The sequence below is a fragment of the Canis aureus genome, chromosome 33, assembly GCF_053574225.1.
Source record: "Canis aureus isolate CA01 chromosome 33, VMU_Caureus_v.1.0, whole genome shotgun sequence".
In the NCBI taxonomy this organism is placed as follows: Eukaryota; Metazoa; Chordata; class Mammalia; order Carnivora; family Canidae; genus Canis; species Canis aureus.
In genome coordinates, this window is record NC_135643.1 from 39,053,600 (window position 1) to 39,075,227 (window position 21,628).

The window sequence follows — 21,628 nt, forward strand, 5'->3', positions numbered from 1 at the left end:
TATTTTTTATTTTTTTGAAATGACCTTTAAAGAATAACTTGGGATTACTTAGAAGAGAGAAAGAGGAAGGAAGGGGGAAGGGAGGGAAGATACATTTGTCAGTTGAAGGGACAGAATGTAACTAACTGATGTTTCAGAAACATGGAAGACTTTGCTGGATTGGAGACACAGGCTGAAGGTATGGAGGGGGGGGAATCAGCCTGTAAATTAGGTAGAGGCGAGGGCACAAGTCCTGGTAGTCCACCCACTTTAGGCTTTTTTAAAGCTTCTTATCTTAAAACCAAACTAGCACAAAAAAATGGCATGTAGATAGTAGCCTCCAGAGTTCTCACCACTTTTATTTATTTTTAAAAAATATTTTATTTATTTGAGAGAGAGAGAGTGCATGGCACAAGAGGTGGGGGGAGGGGCAGAGAGAGAGAGAGAGAGAGAGGAAGAAGCACAAATGGTGCTGAGTGTGGAGTCTGACCTGGGGCTCTGTCTCATGACCCTGAGATCATAACCCTGAACTGAAATCAAGAGTCGGGAACTCAACCAAGTAAGCCACCAGGCGCCCCTTCTCACCACTTTTAAAGGACAAGTGCTAGTGTGGCCATGCTTGACTGTATTTAGAACCATGGAGGCTCATTGGGCAACACCTTCTGTCCTCCCATCAAGCACCTGTCAAAATCTATTTCAGGTAAAAAGTAATCTATTTCAGGTAAAAAAAATATAGGCAGACTTATCTCTGCACCTTCCCCAAACTCAGATTATGTCCCATTCTCTGCATCTCCCTTTAGAGAGGTTAGAGATTTAGAGGCCAGGGAAACCTCTCCTTTTAGAATCTAGTCCTGTTGATCAATTCTGATATGCATCAGACTCACTTGGGAGGCTTTTCAGGCACTCATTCTGAAACTGCCTCCCCCAGAGGTTCTGATTCATCAGATCTGGAAAAAGTTCTTTGAGTGATTCTTACATGTAACCAGGATTGTGAGTCACTGGTTTTCAGGAATTAATTGAGAAAGATACAGTGTTTGATAGTATCTTCTCCTTGTAGTAAAGCAAAGGAGAGAAAAGTTTGAGAAAGATAAAGGGAGCTTTGTTTTACCATGTCACAGTTACCTTTGCAGTAATAGCTAAAGCTTAATTTCTTCCATAATACCATTTTTATTTTAATTTGATGAATGAACTCTAAATAGAATAATAGTGATAGGGTCTGTTTTCTTTTCTTTTTTAAAGATTTTATTTATGTATTTATTCATGAGAGACACAGAATGAGAGAGAGAGAGGCAGAGACACAGGCAGAGGGAGAAGCAGGCTCCATGCAGGGAGCCCGACGTGGGACTCCATCCCGGGTCTCCAGGATCATGCCCTGGGCTGACGGCAGCGCTAAACCGCTGAGCCACCCGGGCTGCCCTAGGGTCTGTTTTCATCTATTTCACCAAACACATATGTTTTCAGCCTAAATATCAAATAGAAGAGATACTGTAAGGTGATCTTTATGCCCATAATACCATATTATTATACCATTTTTGTCAATACCATACTGTTTTGATTATTACAGCTTTGTAATGTATCTTGAAATCTGGGACTGTGATACCTCCAGTTTTTTTTCTTTTTCAGATTGCTTTGGCTATTTGGGGTCTTTTGTGGTTCCATACATGCTTATGAATTACTTGTTTTAGTTGTGTGAAAAATATTATTGGCTCTTTGCTAGGGATTCCATCAAATCTGTAGATTATTTTGAGTATGGGACATTTTATTAATACTTGTTCTCTCATCAATAAGCATGGAATATTTTTCCATTTGTGTTGTCTTCAATTTTTTTCACCAATGTTTTATAGTTTTTCAGTGTATATATATATGTCTTTCACTTATTTCTAGGTATCTTATTATTTTTGGTGCAATTGTTAATGGGAATGTTAATTTCTCTTTTTGCTCTTCATTATTAGTGTATAGAAATGCAGTGGATTTCTGTATATTGGTTTGTATCCTGTGACTTTCCTGAACTCATTTATCAGTTCTAGTCAATTTTTGGTAGAATCCTGAGGGTTTTCTACGTATAGTATCATGGCACCTGCAAATAGTAAAAGTTTTACCTCTTCTTTACCCATTTGGATGCCATTTATTTCTTTTTCTTGTCTGATTGCTGGGGCTAGGACTTCCAGTACTATGCTGAATAAAAGTAGTGAGAGTGGAAATCCTTGTTTGTTCTTGATCTTGGGGAAAAGCTCTCACTTTTTCACCATTGAGTATGATATTAGCTGTAGTTTTTTCATATGTGGTTTTCATTCTGTTGAGGTATATTCCCTCTAAACCTACTTTGTTGAGTTTGTATCATGAATGGATGTTGTGATTTTAAATGCTTTTCTGCATCTATTAAAATGATCATGCATTTTTACCCTTCTCTTGTTGATGGGATGTATGATGTTAATTGATTTGTGGATATTGAATCACATTTGCATACTAAGAATAAATCCCACTTGATCATGGTAAATGACTTTTTTAATGTATTGTTGGATTTGGTTGGCTAATACTTTGTTGAGGCTTTTTGCATGTACATTAATCAAAGATATTGGCTTGTAGTTCTCTCTCTCTCTCTCTGTAGTCTCTTTATCTGGTTTTGGTATCAGGGTAATGCTGGCCTCATGGAATACACAGAAGCTTTCCTTCTGTTTTTTGAAGTAGTTTGAGAAGAGTAGGTGTTAATTCTTCTTTATATGTTTGGTAAAAAAAAAATTTTTAAGATTTTATTTATTTATCCATGACAGAGAGAGACAGAGGCAGAGACACAGGCAGAAGGAGAAGCAGGCTCCACGGAAGGAGCACGATGTAGGCCTTGATCCCAGGACTCTGGGATCAAGACCTGAGCTGAAGGCAGACGCTCAATCGCTGAGCCACCCAGGCATCCCCTCTCTTTTTTATGAGTCTGGCTAAAGGTTTATCAATTTGGTTGATCTTTTTAAAGAATCAGCTCCTGGTTTTATTGATCTGTTCTCTTGTTTTTTGTTTTTAATTTCTATTTCATTTATTTCTGCTCTAATCTTTATTATTTTATTTCTTCTGCTGGTTTGGGGTTTTATTTGTTCTTTTTCCAGCTTCTGTAGTGTAAGGTTAGGTTGTTTATTTGATATTTTTCTTGCTTCTTGAGGTAGGGCTGGATTGCTCTAAAGTTCCCTCTTAGAACAGATTTTGCTGGATTCTAAAGTTTTTGGACCATTGTGTTTTCATTTTCATTGGTCTCCAAGTATTTTTAAACTTCTTTGATTTCTTCTCTTAAAATTTTAAATCTTTGATTACATGTGCACATTGGAAAACATTATGTAATGGCAAGAGCATGAGGTCTGGAATCAAATTACATAGTTTTAATCCTTCCTCATAATTTACTACCTACATGACATTGGGTAAACTAGTTACACTTCTGAAGCCTCACTGTTGTCATTTATAAAATCAGGAGGTGATAAAAGCACCTGTTTCATAGGGTTGTTCTGAGAAATAAATGAGATCATACCGCAGAAATCTTAGTATGATATCTAACAGAGTAATCCTTCAAATGATTTAGTTATACTTATAGGAGACAATGAGACTTTTTATTCAGAAATAGTAACAATATCATGGGTATTCTCCATGACCAAAGATAGGGAGAGATTGTAGTAATGCCAATTGAGTAACTACAAATTGCCAAGTTCTTTGCCAGGCAGTTTATGGACATCATCCCATTTCCTTGCAGCAGGTTTGTGAAGTAAGAATCATTATTTCCACTTTATAGTTGGAGAAACTGAAGTTTAGTAAAGTAAGGCACTGAAAACCACCTACCTAATAATTCATAGAGTCAAGTTTGTCTAATTTCAAAGTCCTATAATTTTTCCTTGCCTAAACAATGTTTCCCTCCTGGAAGAGGAAAGAATATATATTTTAAGCCACATCCCATTTAGGCTGGCTCCCAAATTATTTAACTGACACATAAGTGAGTCTTTTCATCAACTGTCAGTGTTCACATATGGTGCCCATGTCCCACTCAGTCTCTTCTCCCGGGAATGGCTGGTTGTGGAACCCAGAGCCACTACTGGTACCATGAACTGACTGTCAGACAGGAAATTTGCATCAGCTCTCAATGTGGATAGGAGACTCCTGGGACTTTACAGAATGAGATCTTAGGCTTTAGACAGGCTGGGAGTAAGAGTCAGGACTTTGAAAGTCTAATAATTCCCCTCCTAATGTCCAGTGGTTCACATCTCTTTGATAGATACCAGGCTATGAATTTGTGGCTAAACATTTCCACTGCCTTCTAAGCTTGATACCCATCCTGGATCAGTATTATGAGTAATTTCTCTCCTGATTCTGGCACTCTGGATTTTCTACTACCACTAATTGATCTCTATAAAGAGGAAAAAAAGGATGCCCAGGCCTTGGCAGTTGAGTGTTCACTCCACTACCCTTTGCTGCCGTCTACTGACCATATCTGGAAATTACATTTAACCTTCCAGGTCCTTGTCCCAAAGCAGATAGAGATACTGCAGTGAGTGAAACCAGGCACACAAAATTTGAGATGCATCAAAAAACTAAGTAAATAAGATATGATATTTTAATTTAACATTTTTAGAAGTCAATTTTCAAAAAACACATGATGAACAAAATACCAAAATGTACCCTAAAACAGTACTACTAGCTTATATGTACAAAGACCCTGCCATCCATCTTTTCATTAAAGAAAGAGGTCTAATACCACAGTGGAAAATCATGATACCAGTGCTGATGAACCCTTTTCATCACTCGCATATATGGGAAAAAGACCCAGAAAATTTAGAATAAACCAAAAAAAAAAAAAAGAGAGAGAGAGAGAGAGAGAGAGATGGTGCAAGTGGAACAGATATTATGACTTCTGAGGAAAACAAGTAAGAGAACGGAAAAAAAAAATTAAGAAAACAAAACCAACTAACATCTTCAGAGTCAAGAAGCCAAAAAAGAGGTGGCTATGAAATAAGAACAAAGGCAGATAAATATTTCTTGTATACTAATGGTATCATCGACCAAATTGAATTTAATAAAAAGTCTTGAAGATTGAGTTCAAGGAATCCCATTTGACCTTGACACTTGGAACATTCATTTCAGTTTTAATGACCTAAGGTTACCCTTTTTTTCTCAATAAATAGAATTATTTAGTCCTTCAGTAAGGAGTAATTTAATCATTGGAATAACAGAAATGCCATTTTAATTTGTAGAATCAACATACAAACAAAGCTTGGAAGACAACAACTGTAAAAGAGAATCTGACTAATATTAACACTGATAATATGAAACAATGGAAGTCTGAATATTAAAGCAGCAGAGAGATATGGAAGATAATGTCACAGAATTTTCTCACCTATTTATTTATATAGCAAGAAATCAATTATATACTGTCTAAAATTGATGTAAGAAAATAGAGTTTAAGTATACTCTTTAAAATGATAATCACCAGAAATATCAAAGCAATGTAACTGGAAAAATGTAGACATGGATGGATCAAAGAAATAAGTTTCTCATCTTCCAATAGACACTATCTAAAGTTGATAAACAAGATAAAAGAAGAAATCAAGTATTAATATATATTTCAGAGGTACTGTGATAACCACCAGGAGAACAGAAAATACTTAAGAATAGGGAGCTGGAAATGAGCCGGGGAACAAGTTCAGGCTGAGAATTTACTTTTCACTTGGTATCACTCTGTACTGCTTGATTTTTAAAACAGGTGTATGTAGTAATTTTAAGTATAAAAGTTAGAAGAAAAAAAAACTCGATTTTTTGCAGCTGCAGCTCTTGGCACCACTCCCTTTCCAGCTGCAATCTCTCTCCTTACACCAGTAGTCCGATTCTACGGAGACAGGAAGGAGTAAAAGAGACTAGAAAAGTTTCTGCCCTGAATTTAAGTTTTTTGGAATCTTTTTGGTCTGTGCTCGGGTTCTATCTTTTCAATGGTGCAACTCTTTGGAATACTAACTTTTGACTACTTTAATCTGTGATATCTAGAATCTCCTTAACGTTTTGCTAAACTTTGTTATCCTTCTTTTACTCCTTGACAAAAGACTAATCCTGACTCATTGCCTCTTACTGTGATCACAGTATTTTATTTTCTTAGATTCTTGATTCTGGCCAACTACTGCTTGGCCTGGCCCAACTCAACCTGCCTAGGTAGGAATGAAACGTCTATGGAAGAGAGATGACAATTACCATTTTCAGAATAAATAAAAAGTCATATACTAGTAAGTTAAACATAGTACTAAGGGAGTAGGGTGATGTTCATTACCCCATTCCTCATGTGTTTATAAAGGAGAGTGTACTTCACTGTTCTGGAGAGAACAGACTTGGAAGAATTTGGGAGTAGAAGTTTTCTCTAGACTTGTGGTCTCACCATCTTGTACCAAAGTAGCCAAAACATGAGACACAAGACACAAAGAAATGGAGAAACCAGAATATCTACCTACATTTTTGAAGAAGGCAATAATGTCTCAAATGTCACTCTCTGAGAGAAAATAGGTAATATATATATGGGAAACCACTGCACACATCACCAAAACAAAACAATAACAGCAAAAGCAAAGGAATACCTATATTAAACATGTGGAAGCACAACTATTGATGGGCACTTTCTGCTCAGTCATACAGATTCACAGGCCGTGGATTCAGTGCGGGTGCAGCTGGCTGGCTTGCCACCGGACTGAGACCAGGTCCTCGCTGTCTCCAGCATAGGTGCTACTAAGTTATCTGCTGTGCTCTTTGGCCGATAGCAGTGTCAGATGACATTAGTCACTTAATTGGGGTACCACAGTTTTGTGACAACTTCTATAGTGGATATGCAGTTTCTTTTTTGACTGCTGACCCCTTGGAGACTAGAACTAATTAGAGATTTGAACCAACTTTGAGGAGGCTGAAGAAGCTATACTCTTTCCTGTGCCAGGACACAGCTTTAGCTATAGGAACCTTGGCTCAGAGTAAAAGCCTCTGGCTGACACTGAGCCAATTGTATAAAATGGAGAGTGAGAGCATTTGGACTTTAATTTCTATGAGCTTTTATTTGCAAGGGGATTTAGTTTGTGGGGAAGTTGAGTAACAAAAATGAGTTTCATATTGTTAAAATTTGGGACATTTTAATGTTGATACAGTTCTCTGTATTCATTTCATAAAGTCTGGTGAGCTATTTTGGACAACATGACTGGGCATAATTAGTGATAAGAAATAGAATTAGAGAGTGAACTTTCAGCTTAGTACTATCTGACTCATGGTGCTAGTCTTTTATGGGCAAAAAGCAAAATGCCCTTCTAGCAGTCCCAGAAGGACTCTGTGTAGGGAGAAGCAGACTTGGGGACTGTGTGAGCACAGCAGCACTGTGAGCATGCACCACTCAGCTGAGAGGGACAGTTGCCTGGTCCCCCTCTGATGCCTGAGTACAAAGGGTTATGACATTGTTTCTCAGCCTTCCATCATGTGTACACCGCCTTCATGACTTTTCTACAAATACTGACATGTTTTTAAGTATTCAGCATGGACTTTACAATCTTTGCTCAGGTAATAATATGCATTAAAACATGTTAGGAAAAAAAAAACAGGTATCTTTCTGACTACAGATGAAAATACATACATAATTACTAAAACTGAAAAAAAAAAAATGCCTGTGAGTATGCTACTTAAAACAACTCACATGGGGATCCCTGGGTGGTGCAGCGGTGTAGCGCCTGCCTTTGGCCCAGGGCGCGATCCTGGAGACCCGGGATCGAATCCCACGTTGGGCTCCTGGTGCATGGAGCCTGCTTCTCCCTCTGCCTGTGTCTCTGCCTCTCTCTCTCTCTGTGTGACTATCATAAAAAAAAAAAAAAAAAAAAAAAAAAAAAAAAAACTCACATGATGCCAGTGGAATCCACAATGTAATATATTTAAAAAATTAAAAAGCTGGCAAATGTTAGAAGGGATGCATGTTATTCCACTCCTCAGGATTTTTCTCCAATCCTGATGACAGAACAGTGTTGGAGAAGATATTTGGGGTCGCTGTCTTCACTTTCTCACACCATCCCAAGCAACATAGAACAGACCTTTTTAAGACCTATAGAACCTGTGTAAAGTGCTTTTGTATTTAAAGAGCTTCTTGGTCCCCTATTGGAGTGGGCTTGAATGAGGACAACTGCAGTTGTCTGGCCATCCCATGGCTTGTTTATGGAGATGCAGTAGCAAACCCTGTTTTTGCATGAGGTCTAAGCCTCTACCCAGCTTTACTAGGAAACTCTATAATTTTTTTTTTAATAATTTTATTTTTAAATTGAGTAGTAATGATAGGCACGCAGTGTGAGAGAGAGAGAGGCAGAGACACAGGCAGAGGGAGAAGCAGGCTCCATGCACCGGGAGCCCGACGTGGGATTCGATCCCGGGTCTCCAGGATCGTGCCCTGGTCCAAAGGCAGGCGCCAAACCGCTGCGCCACCCAGGGATCCCGAAACTCTATAATTTGGATGATAACATATATCTCAATCGCCTTCTGTCTCCCCTCTTTCTCAAACTGGTTCCAACCCGTAAAGAAGCTCAAATTCCAACACAGCATGTAGTTACAAAAACAAGTGAAAGAATGAGAGAAGAAAACGTTGATGGAAGAAAATGCATGCTGCTATTATACAGCAAAATACTATGTATATATAAACATTTAATGAAAGCTTATTTTGAAAAAGTGTTTAAAAAATTTAAGTGTTTTAAAAAAATTGCAACCCGATAATCAAATAGTGTTGAGTTCTTCTTCCCCAACTTGCTGCCAGAGTCATGTAGTATTCCAGTCTTTCTGGCTGAGTCCCTGACACTGGAGCATGGCACCTTCCCCTGTTGCCTAGTTTCTGAAAACCAGTGAGAAAGAATATTGGTTTTGGGGTTCGGCCTGGGGCTAGACCCTGGATGTATGAAGTTCAGCGAATTACCTAGCCTTCCTGAGTCTCAGGTTTTATACATGTAAAATGGGACAATACCCTCTCTAGGGTTGTTGTGAGGATTAAGTAATAATGCATGTGAGACAGTGACACTGCCGTTCAGAAAGAAATCCAGATCCATGTCTAGGTATCCACTGGGTATGTCCATAACTAGATAGTTTGAAGCAGTTTGAGATCTTTCCCTTGCATGGAAGTGGAGCATGAGTGGTCATGCTTATACTCAGAGGCTTTTTTTAGCACAGATAAAATGCCAAAACAATAAAGATTTTGATCTCATGTGTTCCTTTGTGCAAACAAGCTTGCCTAGCAAAACGGTGCAGATAAACGCAGATGAAAATGGACTTTATACAAATAAATGAAATTATGTTTCTCTAGTATAAAAATAGATCAAATGGTAGAGCACAAAAATAGGTGAAATGGTAACATAAACTGACTTGTGTAATCAGAGGGTCAACTCTTGACATTTTTCTCTCTAAGCTTTTTCTAATAGTTTTGTTGCTAAGGCTACAATACAATGTTTTTGCCAGATTGGAACAGGATTGTCAAATCTAATGAAGATTAAGTAGCTTTCCCAACTAGATTTTTTTTAAATAAGCATCAGTTAATGCTGCTGGCTTTCAAAGCCATATTCATGAAGAATGGAAAGATCTTTAAAGAGCTGCTCTTAGAGACTCCTAACTCTGGGAAATGAACAAGGGGTAGTGGAAGGGGAGGTGGGCTGGGGGGATGGGGTGACTGGGTGACAGGCACTGAGGGGGGCACTTGACAGGATGAGCACTGTGTGTTATGTTCTATGTTGGCAAATTGAACTCCATTAAAAAATAAACAAAAATAAATAAAAAATAAAGATCTGCTCTAAGAAGATATAACTAATAAAATTTGAAATTTAGCATTTCTATTCCATAGTTATTCCAACACACAAGTTTTTATCATGGTTACATTGAACAAAAATAACTTAAAACAGAACTTTACATATTTAATTATTTTTTTTTTTTTTTATGATAGTCACAGAGAGAGAGAGAGAGAGAGAGGCAGAGACATAGGCCGAGGGAGAAGCAGGCTCCATGCACCGGGAGCCCGATGTGGGATTCGATCCCGGGTCTCCAGGATCGCGCCCTGGGCCAAAGGCAGGCGCCAAACCGCTGCGCCACCCAGGGATCCCAACTTTACCCCGGTGGCGCAGCGGTTTAGCGCCGCCTGCAGCCCGGGGCATGATCCTGGAGACCCTGGATAGAGTCCCACGTCGAGCTCCCTGCATGGAGCCTGCTTCTCCCTCTGCCTGTGTCTCTGCCTCTCTCTCCCTCTGTGTCTCTCTCATGAGTGGATAAATTAACTTTACATATTTAATAAAAAGATGAAGATATTATTATTTACAACTTTAGCCAAAAATTAATTCCCTAAAGAGTAAAAGGTTATTTAATGAACAATTCTTTTGACTGGTTGGGAAAGTGTTGCACCACGGCTCACAAATTCACACTTGATTTATTCTTTGAAGATATAGATAAGTTACAGGATTAAGTCCTCTGTCTTTTGGTTCCTACCATTAATTGGTTAAAGTCATCTGAGGACAGTGTAATTACAATGCTCCCAAAGAAACCTGGAGTTTTGTAAAGTACAGTAAATGGAAAGTAATGTGTTATGGACATTCAATTGCTAAAAGGATGTAAAAGGGTAGGAGCCATTAGGAAAGGTGAAGAAACACTTCTCTTGATGTGCTTGCTGAGGAGCCAAATGAGCTTCTTGATCATGGACAGAAGAGACCATCTAAAATTTAAAAAATGTAGAGCTGTTTGTGTGTCCATTGATCCTGCATTTCTACTTGTGCACTAAAGCAGGAAAACTAAATGAAATATTACGTAGCCAATACAGGTGATGTGTTTTCTTCCTCTGATGTCTTTATATCTTTGTAGCAAGAAATCCCAATGTTAATTTCCAATAGGAAAAGCTGAATATTAAAGTTAAAAGTTTACCTTAACTTGAATATTGTAGCATTAGTGACATCTGGTGGAAAACGCGTTACAGTGTAGCATTATTTAGGTATCCTGATCTTTCCTGTATACTATCACTTTCATCAGATTTTCACACAGCCCTCTCCCCAAGTCCATGGGAAGAGTGTACTTTCTGGCCCCATTGAAGTTTGGCTTAGCCTTAAGACTTACCTGCATCAGTGGAATATGGGCAAAAATGTCAGTGTGAAAGTTCTGAAGATAAGCTTTAAGAGTCCTGGTGAGGCATTGCCCCTTCAATGATAGAAGGAGACATGTGCCCTGCAGATTTGCATGAGAAGAAGACAAGCACTACAGATAACCCACAGACTTACAGGAAAAAAAGTTGTTATTCTATGGTTGTTTGCTGCAAAAGCCAATTAATACATGAGACTATTACACACCTCTGTGTGAATTCCCATGGAGGCTTGACTCCTCTCTCCAATTGATGACACTGGGAGAAGAATCCTGGAGACATGTGGTTCAGTCCCTTCTGGGGCTTTATTTCAGATCCTGATAGGTCCAGTCGGAACATGTTTCCATTCCTCTACCTATGGTAAGCAAAACTGAGTCAAGAGTCCAGGGCAGGCTCATCAGACTCTCTTAGAATCTTGGTTTCTCTGTTTAACATGGTGTGGAAGTCATGTAGGGCTTTTTTTTTCTTCCAAATTTTTATTTAAATTTTAGTTAGTTAACATATAGTGTTATTGGTTTCAGGAGTATAATTTAGTGATTTATCACTTACTTATAATACCCACTGTCCATAGGTCATTCGCAATTCTTGCATCTGTTGGTTTAAATATCTTCCTCTTAAAGTGGACTTCAAGGTATAAGAGGGCAGGACAAGTTTAGTTAGAGCCATAGGCCAAAGCTTTTCCAATTGAGCTTTACCAATAAAGCTCGTAGCTTGGCTCCTACTCAGCTCCAATATATGTACTAGTAGGAGTCAGTAGTGTTATAAGCCACAAATTATGAGTGGTAATAATAGGATCTTTTAATTTGGCGAATAAAAACAACTAACAGAAATTTAAGTATTATCAGTGATCTATTAAAAAAGTTGTTACTGGTGAACATTTTTCAGGGAATGACCACATTATTTCTGGTTATTTAGCAGAGGCATTTAGTGTTTCCTAAAGCAGTTACTGCTTTCTAAAAAGAATTTCAAACTTTTGTCCCAAAAGTAGGGCCAGAATTTTTAACTCTTCATATTTTTACTGAACTTCCAGTTCTGCTCTCCTCAACCAAATGTTTCATGTTTAGAGGTTACAAACAGCCCAGAATTTAAATGTTTTAATCTTACTAGTGTCCACTTTGTAACATACCTCATGCTTGGAAAACCAGACTCTTGACCATACCTTAATTCAACATCATTTTCATTTCTGCAGAACTGCTTTTCTTATTCAGGAAAAAAGACATATATGGGTGGACCTCAATTAGATAGCTTCAACAATTCTCAAGGCAATGGGCTTTCACAATAGCATTCACTATACCTGTCATCAAATACTGGCACTTATTTGTCTTGCAATGAGAGAATTGCCCTTTATTCTTAACAAGCAGGCAACTGGATCAAAGAGATTAGATTACTCAGGTGAAAAACAAAGACAAATACATAATGAGATAAACCTGTGTAGTAACTGCCTGGAAATTTGCCATCTATTTTCCTCTCCATATCTCAAGCTTCAGAAAGACCAGGACTTTGTTTCATTCATCCTAATACTTGGCACTTTAACAGGTGCTCACTTTGTAATTTCTGAATGAGTGATACAGGCTATACGTGTTTTTACTTTATAGTGAAGGTTAATGAGTTAATTCATATAAAAAGCTTAGAGCGGTGTATGATATTAAGCACTTAATTACAAAACAAGGTAACATTTAGAATAGAGATTAGAAAAGACTTCAAAAATTTGCCTTAAACTGACCCTTAAAAAATAAGGAAAACTAGGCTGGCAATAAGGCTAAGAGGATAGAAAAGTTCTCCAGTCCACTATATGCTAAAATGAATTAATTCCAAATGACATGTATTATTTTATACAGAGAATGATGCTTATTTTAAGTCTAAGGTTATAAGATTAATGGGATATAATAAAAGCTTGTTCGTTAAATTGAAAGTACCTCCAGATTTATTCAAGTTTGTATCTGTAGGCCTCAGTAGGCACAAGATATTATTTGCTATACTGAATCCATTCTATTGTATGTGATAATACCACACCAATATAAACATATTTTAAGACAAATTTTAAACATACATATTTAACTTTATTTCATCATCATTTAAAGCTTGATTTTATAAAACATAAAAAAATTAAAAGTTCTGTATCACAAGAATTTAAACAGTGGCAATATACATAGCTTTGTAGGTTCGAGTTCTACAACAAATTAAAATCAAATAATTGGAAATGTTTTCAATATGGAAAATATACAAATGAAATAAATGGCAGAGACTTATTATGAGCAATGTTTCATTACTTGCAGGTTATCATTAGATAATTTCAGAATCTAAACAAAGACTCTCAATATTCAGACTTCTGTTGCTGTATTTTACATTTAATATCTCCCTACCTATATTCCAGAGTCAAAGTCCTTGACCAAAAGGTCTGATTTAAGAAGGTCTGATTTAGCTTTATGGCAAAAGTTATCCATCTACAGTTACCACTTTTAAGGAATTGACAACAATGCCGATGTGATCTGCTAGTTCCCTTTTGAACAACGTGCAATAATTTATGCCAACCCTGTATAAAGTCATACAGGTAACAAAAAATGGAACAATTGTGCACAGTTCAATAGATGTATAATGTTAAAGTTTTCCCAGTCTAAAAATTAACCAGTGAAACAAAATTTATCAACTATAGTTGACTTGGTTTCAGGAAAACCATATCTGAGAACTACAAGTACATCACTGTCCTTATCTCATCCTCAGTCATTGGTGGGAATTTTATAGGCCACCATGCTATTTACTTTGTGGATAGTAGTAGTAAATGAACAAAGACGGACTTCCTCAGAATTGGTAATAAACTGTGGTCCTGACTCTTCCCATTTTTCAGGTACAACCAAATCTTTGTATAAATCAGTAGGTCAAATGAACTTAAATTGGGGATAAGATCATTAAAGTACAATTATTTTTTAAAAGGTACAACTATCCTTCCTGTCTCCCTCACATGTGAGCCACCTATCATGTCAGAAAAGCTAGTTTAGGGATCCCTGGGTGGCGCAGCGATTTAGCGCCTGCCTTTGGTCCAGGGCGCGATCCTGGAGACTCGGGATCGAATCCCACGTCAGGCTCCCGGTGCATGGAGCCTGCTTCTCCCTCTGCCTATGTCTCTGCCTCTCTCTCTCTCGCTCTCTGTGTGACTATCATAAATAAATAAAAAATTAAAAAAAAAAAGAAAAGCTAGTTTAGCTTGATCTCTAATCAGTTATATTAGCTAATTGCTTTTCTTCAATGGAAATTTTAGTACAGAAAATACTGTACTCCTTTTTACTTAATGAAAAACTCAAGTTTTTTATTTTCTTCAAAGAGAAAAGCCATTAAAGATATTTGCAGAAAGCATATAATTAATCACGAGACAGCAGAATCTAAGCCAGAGAAAGAGAACATCTTGGTTCTGTGACCGCTGTATCCTAATGCCCAGAACCGTGTCAGGCATACAGTAGTAGGCATTTAGGGTATATCTGATGAATGAAGGAGTAACTAAGCTAGAAAAGAAAGACACAGTTATACCTGTAAGTCTTAATTATATACAAGGAAATGTGTAGAAAATAAAAATAATGGAAGAAATTACATCAAAATATTCATCAGGAAACTCATTCCTGTAGGAAACTTTCATTCTTTCCCTATTCAGCACTTGCAAATAAAATGCAACCAGCATTACTTTAGATTCATGACGTTTTTCTCACTTATATACCATGACATGGATAATTAAGAAAAAATTCAACAAAACTGTTAATTCTTAAATAGCTTAGTCTTTCCACAACAAGTCTGAACCAATGTGAAGTCACATAATACTTACAAGAGACTTCCAACAGTGGCAGAAACGTCATGGTAGCTGTGATCTGTCGGATTACAGAGCGGATCTCATCCTGGATGGCCTTCTGAGACTTTTCTCTGGGTGTGCTACTGAAGAAACAAAATGAGTTGATTCATTTTAAGCTTTAACAAGTTATTTAAAACACCGGTAAGATTATTTGTTTGATTAAATGCTTCAAAACTCAAATTAAGTAATGCATTCAAAAGGAGTTTTTAAAAAATGATCATAATTTCATTTATTATTCCAGGTTTTAAGGCTGATCTTAGTATCAGGTCATTAAATAACAGATGACTAGAAAACCTGCCAAGTGCTTCAAGTCAGGAAACATTCAGCATATTGTAAAATAAAGATAACAATTAGTATCTAAGATCTTTAATTGGCATAATCATTTTGGCATTTTTAGGAATACCTAAATGTCTAATTCTGTAGTACTTCAAATAATGTTCTATCAAGTTGTTTTTATAATTAAACGTTTTCTAAAATAGACCAAAGGCTTCAGGAACAAACTACATTTCATTATGAGAGAGAGTTCTAAGTTTACAGGTAAGCATGCCTAGGACAATGCTAAGAATTAGCATATAATGAGGGGTATTTCCCATCCAGAGGATCTAAGAACTTCAGTTCAGAGTGTCTTAGGAAGTTCATAGCGTTAAATGAAATACAGTAGAGCTGCATATCAAGCTAGGAGAAAATCTAGGATAATACTTCATGGTTAAAAGTACCTTGACACAATCCATTAAATGGCCCACCTAATACATCATGTGTAGCTTACATATAGCATCATAAATATTAAAGGGTGAAATTTATGGATTTTAGACTAAGGGCAGTTATGTTAAAAGTACACTATACAAGTCCATAATAGGCACGACTCTTGTGAGCACAGTTTGTGAGTCTTATTCTTCTCCACGGGAGATCTAACATAGTTAGAAACAAATTACCTTATACGAAATGAGTTCAATATAGTTAGAACTCATTTAGTCAAGAAAACAAGTTTTAGGAAAAAAAAATCTATGAAAAGTGGAAGCAATTTAATTCATACTTACCTATCATCTTTTGTAGTCTTGTCGCACTCATTATCAAACTGCCACCTTTCAAGGACTTCACCGCTTTCAATATTTGAGATGAATACCACCAGTTTCTGAACTGAACACTTGTATAACCAATCTGCAATACATAACAAGGCATCTTTTTTGGTTCACTGCATTACAAAGTAACTCTTTCCAGGTCTCACTTTCTACCCTTAGCAAATTCCTACCACTGGTATTTTGGAACTCCTCCAACCTGTACAGAAAACTTGCCTCACAATAACCTAGCTCCCGTTGTCCAATTCTCAGTATCTGTAACAGATGTAGTTAGTACTGAATGCTAAGCACAGAGTAGTGAACATGCAGTATACTCTAATCCAAGGTAAATTCCAGAAGATGAGCATTAATCTAATCACTGCAGCAATAAATGCAAATTTTTAATTGTAATAAATGCTAAGAAGGTGCAGTATGTGATCCAATGAGAGAATATAGGAAAATTTGACTCAGGGAATTCTCACTTGACTTCAGTTCTACAAGTAAATACCATTAAATATGCAAAAAGTTACAGAAAAGGGTACAGGTCTAAAATACTGAAAAGCGAAAAGTATCTGACCAGAGGATTGAAAGGGTCATACAAATACAATTAAGAAAGGGAGAATGAACAAGGTCGGTTTGTGCAAGATACATAGGGGTCAGACCACACAAGGTCACATGGGCTAAATTAAAGAACTTATACTTCAAGAATCAGGGAAGTCATTACTGTGTCTGAAGTAGGGTGTGATGTGATTAAACTTATATTTCAGAACTATCCTTTAGGCTGTGATGTGTGGAAAGTAGAGTGGAAGTAAAGAGAGGATCTAGGGACGCTAATTGATTAGTAATTCAAGCAAGAGGTACTGAAGGCTTAAGGAAGGATAAATTGGTAGAGATGGATCATTATAGGTAGAGTCAAGAGATTTCATGGTTAAAATTGTTAAGATTTATTGGAAACTTATGAGACTAAGGAAAAGGAAATACTCAGGGATAGTTTCCAACTTTCTGGTTTATACCACTGGTTGGAAGGTTGATCCATTCATTAGGAGAAAGAGAATGGAAATGAGACATGATGCTTACAGTTGTTGTTTGTTTGTTTGTTTGTTTTTGGTTTGGTTTTGTTTTTTAAGGTTTTCTTTTTCTTCTTCTCTTTTAAAGATTTTATTTATTTATTCATGAGAGAGAGAGAGAGAGAGGCAGAGACACAGGCAGAGGGAGAAGCAGGCTCCATGCAGGGAGCCTGATGTGGGACTCGATCCCAGGTCTCCAAGATCATGCCCTATTGGGACAAAAGACGAGCAGAAATCTCACAGAGGAAGACAAAGACATGGCCAACAAGCACATGAGGAAATGCTCCGCATCACTTGCCATCAGGGAAAGATAAATCAAAACCACAATGAGATACCACCTCACACCAGTGAGAATGGGGAAAATTAATAAGGCAGGAAACCACAAATGTTGGAGAGGATGTGGAGAAAGGGGAACCATCCTGCACTGTTGGTGGGAATGTGAACTGGTGCAGCCACTCTGGAAAACTGTGTGGAGGTTCCTCAAAGAGTTAAAAATAGACCTGCCCTACGACCCAGCAGTTGCACTGTTGGGGATTTACCCCAAAGATACAGATGCAATGAAACGCCGGGACACCTGCACCCCGATGTTTCTAGCAGCAATGGCCACAATAGCCGAACTGTGGAAGGAGCCTCGGTGTCCATCGAAAGATGAATGGATATAGAAGATGTGGTTTATGTATACAATGGAATATTCCTCAGCCCTTAGAAACAACAAATACCCACCATTTGCTTCGACATGGATGGAACTGGAGGGTATTATGCTGAGTGAAATAAGTCAATCAGAGAAGGACAAACATTATATGGTCATTTGGGGAATATAAAAAATAGTGAAAGGGAGTAAAGGGGAAAGGAGAAAAAATGAGTGGGAAATATCAGAAAGGGAGACAGAACATGAAGACTCCTAACTCTGGGAAAGGAACTAGGTGTGGTGGAAGGGGAGGTGGGCGGGGGACGGGGTGACTGGGTGATGGGCACTGAGGGAGGCATTTGATGGGATGTCACTGGGTGTTATTCTATATGTTGGCAAATTGAACACCAATAAAAAATAAATTTATAATAATAAAAAAAAATTTATTGGGTACTCTATTAGTAGTATTTTCTTTTTTTTAAGTTTAATTCCCAGGCTGGATACAATTTCATTTTCTTTTATCTTAAAATAATGATGGTTTTGAATTCTAGGCAGCTATAGAAAATACATCATGTTAAAAATATATAGTGGATTTCTCTCCAATAATAAACATCATCATAGTTATGTAAAATTCCAACTCGTTCCACCTGGCTACACGAACTGCAAAAATCACTTCAAAGGGAGTTGATAGAGATTGTTTTGTGAAGCCAGATCAGATTCCTAACATCAACGTATTTAACTCACTCAAAATGTGGTAGGGAAGAGTGGACTTTCTTTCAACTTATTTGCTTCCTTCCGATTGAGAATCACTATATTTGAGATTGCAGTGTTCTACACCTCTTTGTATAGAGCTGAAAAATGAACACCAAGATGCCAGAAAGTACGGGTCCAAGAAGGCCTGCAAAACTCAAATTGGTTTTCAACAATTAAATACCTTTCACTTGTCCACTACATGATTGAATTATTTTATGAGCTCAGATCTGTTGTTATAAGCAAGGTGAGTCCGTATTTCTGCACTCTGGTAGAGGTTTCAGATGGATATATGCCACGCTGATATAAAATGCTGTTGATGCCAAATGCTGAAAACAAAAGGAATATTAAAGTTATTTCCACTTTGTAACTCTGGAAAATAAAGCCTATTTAGATGTGGCTGCGGTTTCAGTCATGGCGTCAAACTGAAAAAGCCTAAACGTGCGTTTGTGCGTGTCTTCCTGAAAGCAGAGTAGGTGAAAAGTGCCACTGAAAATCCTTAAAAATGTTGCTTCTAAATCAAAAGAACACGATACCTGCGTTTATGCGGAAATAAAAATGTCAAACTGCATTAACCTAGCGTCAAAGTAGAACTACAAGCTCAGGGTAATGCAAGCCCCAATTCAGGTTACGTGATCACAGGGTGTGGAAATAGGCTTTTGCGTCTGGATTAGCAATTGATTGATTAACCGGTCGGATGCTCCAGAGCAAGCCTCTCCCTCACTTTTCCCTCCTCTTCTCCTGCCAGAGTCTATCAGAGGGTACAAACACGGCCTGGTCCAGGACAGAGTTTCCTAAATCTAGCCCATCGCCCTCAGTACCGGAATCAAAGCTTGGTGGATGGGCTGTTCAAAGTGCACTGGGCTCCACCGCTCGGGGTGGTGCCGGGCGGCCGGGCTGGGCAGCCTGTGGGATCCGCAGTTTCCCGCAAGGCTGCTGGTGCAGGGGCGCGGCGCGAGGCAGGCCGGGCAGCACCTGGGCTTCCCGCTCCCCCAGGAGCAAGGCGCCTAGATTAGATTCCCCAGCCAGGCGGGCGCTGGAGCAGAGCCGCCCCCACCCCCGGCCCCCGCCTCCGGGCCGGCCGGGCCTCCAGGGCCGCTGGCCTCAGCTGTCCCCGCCCTCTGGCCTGCGGGAGGGGGACTCACAGAAGAACTCGGCCACCATTTCCGCCTCCCGCGCAGGGTGATGCCTTGCTCGCGGGAGAGCTGCGGCGCCATGGCCAGGCCTAGGGACGAGGGAGCGCGCTGCTGCCCGGCAGACCAGACGGCGACCGCACGGCCTCCAACGGTTCCCGCCAGTCGTTTGGAAAGTAACGACGCTGCTCCCCGGGGCCTTCGCGCAGGCGCGACGAGCCTCTCGGCCCGCCCAGCGCCAGTCTCCCCGCTCGCCGGAGGGGGCGCCTCGCGCAGGCGCAGTGGGTAGGCGTGGTCAGGCGCTTCCGGGCTGTCGGGGCTCGAAGGGTCCTGGCGGGCACCTGGAATTGTGGTCGCGGGGCCGCAGCTGAGGCGAGAGGACTGCAAAACCTGGCTCTGAGCCCGCTCCGAGGCCTGCGGAGTGAGGCCCAGGATCCCGGTTCGGCAGTTTCAAAGCGATTTTCTTTTTTTTTTTTTCCCCAAAGCTATTTTCAAAGTGATGTGAACTGCGCGCCGGTTGCATCTTAACGTGGCCCCAGGGACCCCCCCCCCCCCCCGCAAACTTTTGCTTAGATGCTTCGAGCCAGTCAAGAAGCCGCCTGCGTGGCACCGAGCACAGCTGGAGAGGGCCTGGTGACTGTCTGCCCGCGCAGCTTTTAAGAAATTGGGGGCGGCCCGGGCGGCCCAGCGGTTGAGGCGCCTTCAGCCTGGGCCTGACCCTGGAGCCCAGGGGTGGAGTCCGCGTGGGGCTCCCTGCGTGGAGCCTGCTTCTGCTCTGCCTGTGTCTCTGCCTCGCTCTCTCTCTTTCTCTGTGTGTCTATCATGAATAAATAAATTCTTCTTCAAAAACAAAGGAATCGGGTTGGGGTGAAAGGGGTGAGCCGCAGCCCTTGTCCTGTGCTGTCAGCCGGGAGCCGCAGGGGCAGCCTCTGTGCCCGGGAATAAGTTGCTCGGGAATAAGTTCCCCCACCAAACAGGCCCAGACACAGTGAAGAAGTTGTCAGGGAATTTTGACCCACGAATTCACTGATTTTACGTTAGGATGAGAAGCTTGGCAGAGAGCGCACAATCCATGTCAATTGCAAAAACAGTGTAGTCCTTGAAGGAGCTAGAAATATTATTTGTAAAACTCAAGCCTCGAAAACTACCTACCAGACATGCTATCCTACTTGCTTAAATGAGAAATGCCCTAGTGTCTTACTGTTCTATGATCGCATGACAAGTGACCGCAAATTGATGGCTTAACACACATTTATTATGGTCGGGTAGATCAGGGGTTGGTGTGACACAGCTGGATGCTCAGCTTAAGAGTCTCACGCAGTTGAAATACAGGTGTCTCTGCAAGTGGAATCTCATCCGCTTGCATCCATCAACCCAGAAGATCCAGGGTTCTCGTCCAAGCCCCTTGGTTGTTGGCAGAATTAATAACCTTGTGTTTCTTGGACTGGCGTTATTGTTTTGCTCGTTGGCCAGAGGGGAGTCTTGTGCCTTAGCCAGATGGCTCTTCCATAGACCTTCTCATACTGCGAGTCTCTCTGACTTCATGGAGATCCCTTTTAAGGATTCATCTGATTGGGTTAGACCTAGTCAGTTAATTTCCCCTTAGCTGATTTTTTTTTTTTTTAACCTTTGATGAATTTAATCCGGGAAGTGAATCCTATCATAGTCACAGGCTCTGGCCACACTCAAACAGAGGAGAGTATCTAAAATGTGCTCCTTCGAAGTCATGGATTTTTCTGCCATCTTAGAATGCTGCCTATGACCGTGTTATCAGATTTTGATCAGTTTGAAACATAGCTAATAGGCCAAGTAGCCGTAAAATATTTTCCTTACACCCTTTACTCTTTTGTACCTGTGTATACACAGGTGTGTTTAAATCACCATCTTTCACTCCTTCCACCAGGAACGTAGAGGCAGAACTCAGGCATGATACTGGTAGAGCCACATGCTCAGCTTACAAAAATAAAAATTGTTTCTCTTTCTGAGGAATTTTATATCGATACTGAGCTCTTAAGGAAATATTTTTTTCGGTTTCATTTTTCTGAATATGTAAATAATT

General features: G+C 39.5%; 2 protein-coding genes across 11 annotated transcripts in view; both read right to left on the reverse strand.

Moving 5' to 3' along the window:
* LOC144304039 (rho GTPase-activating protein 20-like) overlaps positions 1-15,648 on the reverse strand; it is a 75,327-nt gene extending 59,679 nt beyond the window's left edge. For 3 of the 10 annotated variants that reach the window (XM_077882475.1, XM_077882474.1, XM_077882472.1), the window contains exon 1: positions 7,658-7,799. In XM_077882475.1, the coding sequence (XP_077738601.1) occupies positions 7,658-7,758 (101 nt within the window). In that variant the 5' untranslated portion in view covers positions 7,759-7,799. The other 7 variants (XM_077882471.1, XM_077882478.1, XM_077882470.1 and 4 more) reach the window with 7 other exon arrangements.
* Positions 15,649-15,835: 187 nt separating this feature from the next.
* On the reverse strand, positions 15,836-20,925 carry LOC144303987 (uncharacterized). The gene is made up of 4 exons (XM_077882401.1): positions 20,887-20,925; positions 19,582-19,983; positions 18,621-18,765; positions 15,836-16,094 (listed from the first exon to the last, which is right to left on the reverse strand). The coding sequence occupies exons 1-3, from the start codon at positions 20,923-20,925 to the stop codon at positions 18,673-18,675; spliced, it is 534 nt and encodes a 177-aa protein (XP_077738527.1). The 3' UTR covers positions 15,836-16,094; positions 18,621-18,672.
* Between the last annotated feature and the right edge of the window lie 703 nt (positions 20,926-21,628).

What these genes read in the sequence shown, in the direction of transcription:
- LOC144303987 (XM_077882401.1), bottom strand. Translation starts at nt 20,925, where the DNA reads ATGAGATTCCACTTGCAGAGACACCTGTATTTCAACTGC. An exon ending in GACACCTGTATTTCAACTGC is followed by an intron (nt 19,984 to 20,886) that starts GTGAGACTCTTA and finishes CTCACTCCGCAG; the next exon opens with GCCTCGGAGCGGGCTCAGAG. An exon ending in AATGGTGGCCGAGTTCTTCT is followed by an intron (nt 18,766 to 19,581) that starts GTGAGTCCCCCT and finishes TTTTGTTTTCAG; the next exon opens with CATTTGGCATCAACAGCATT.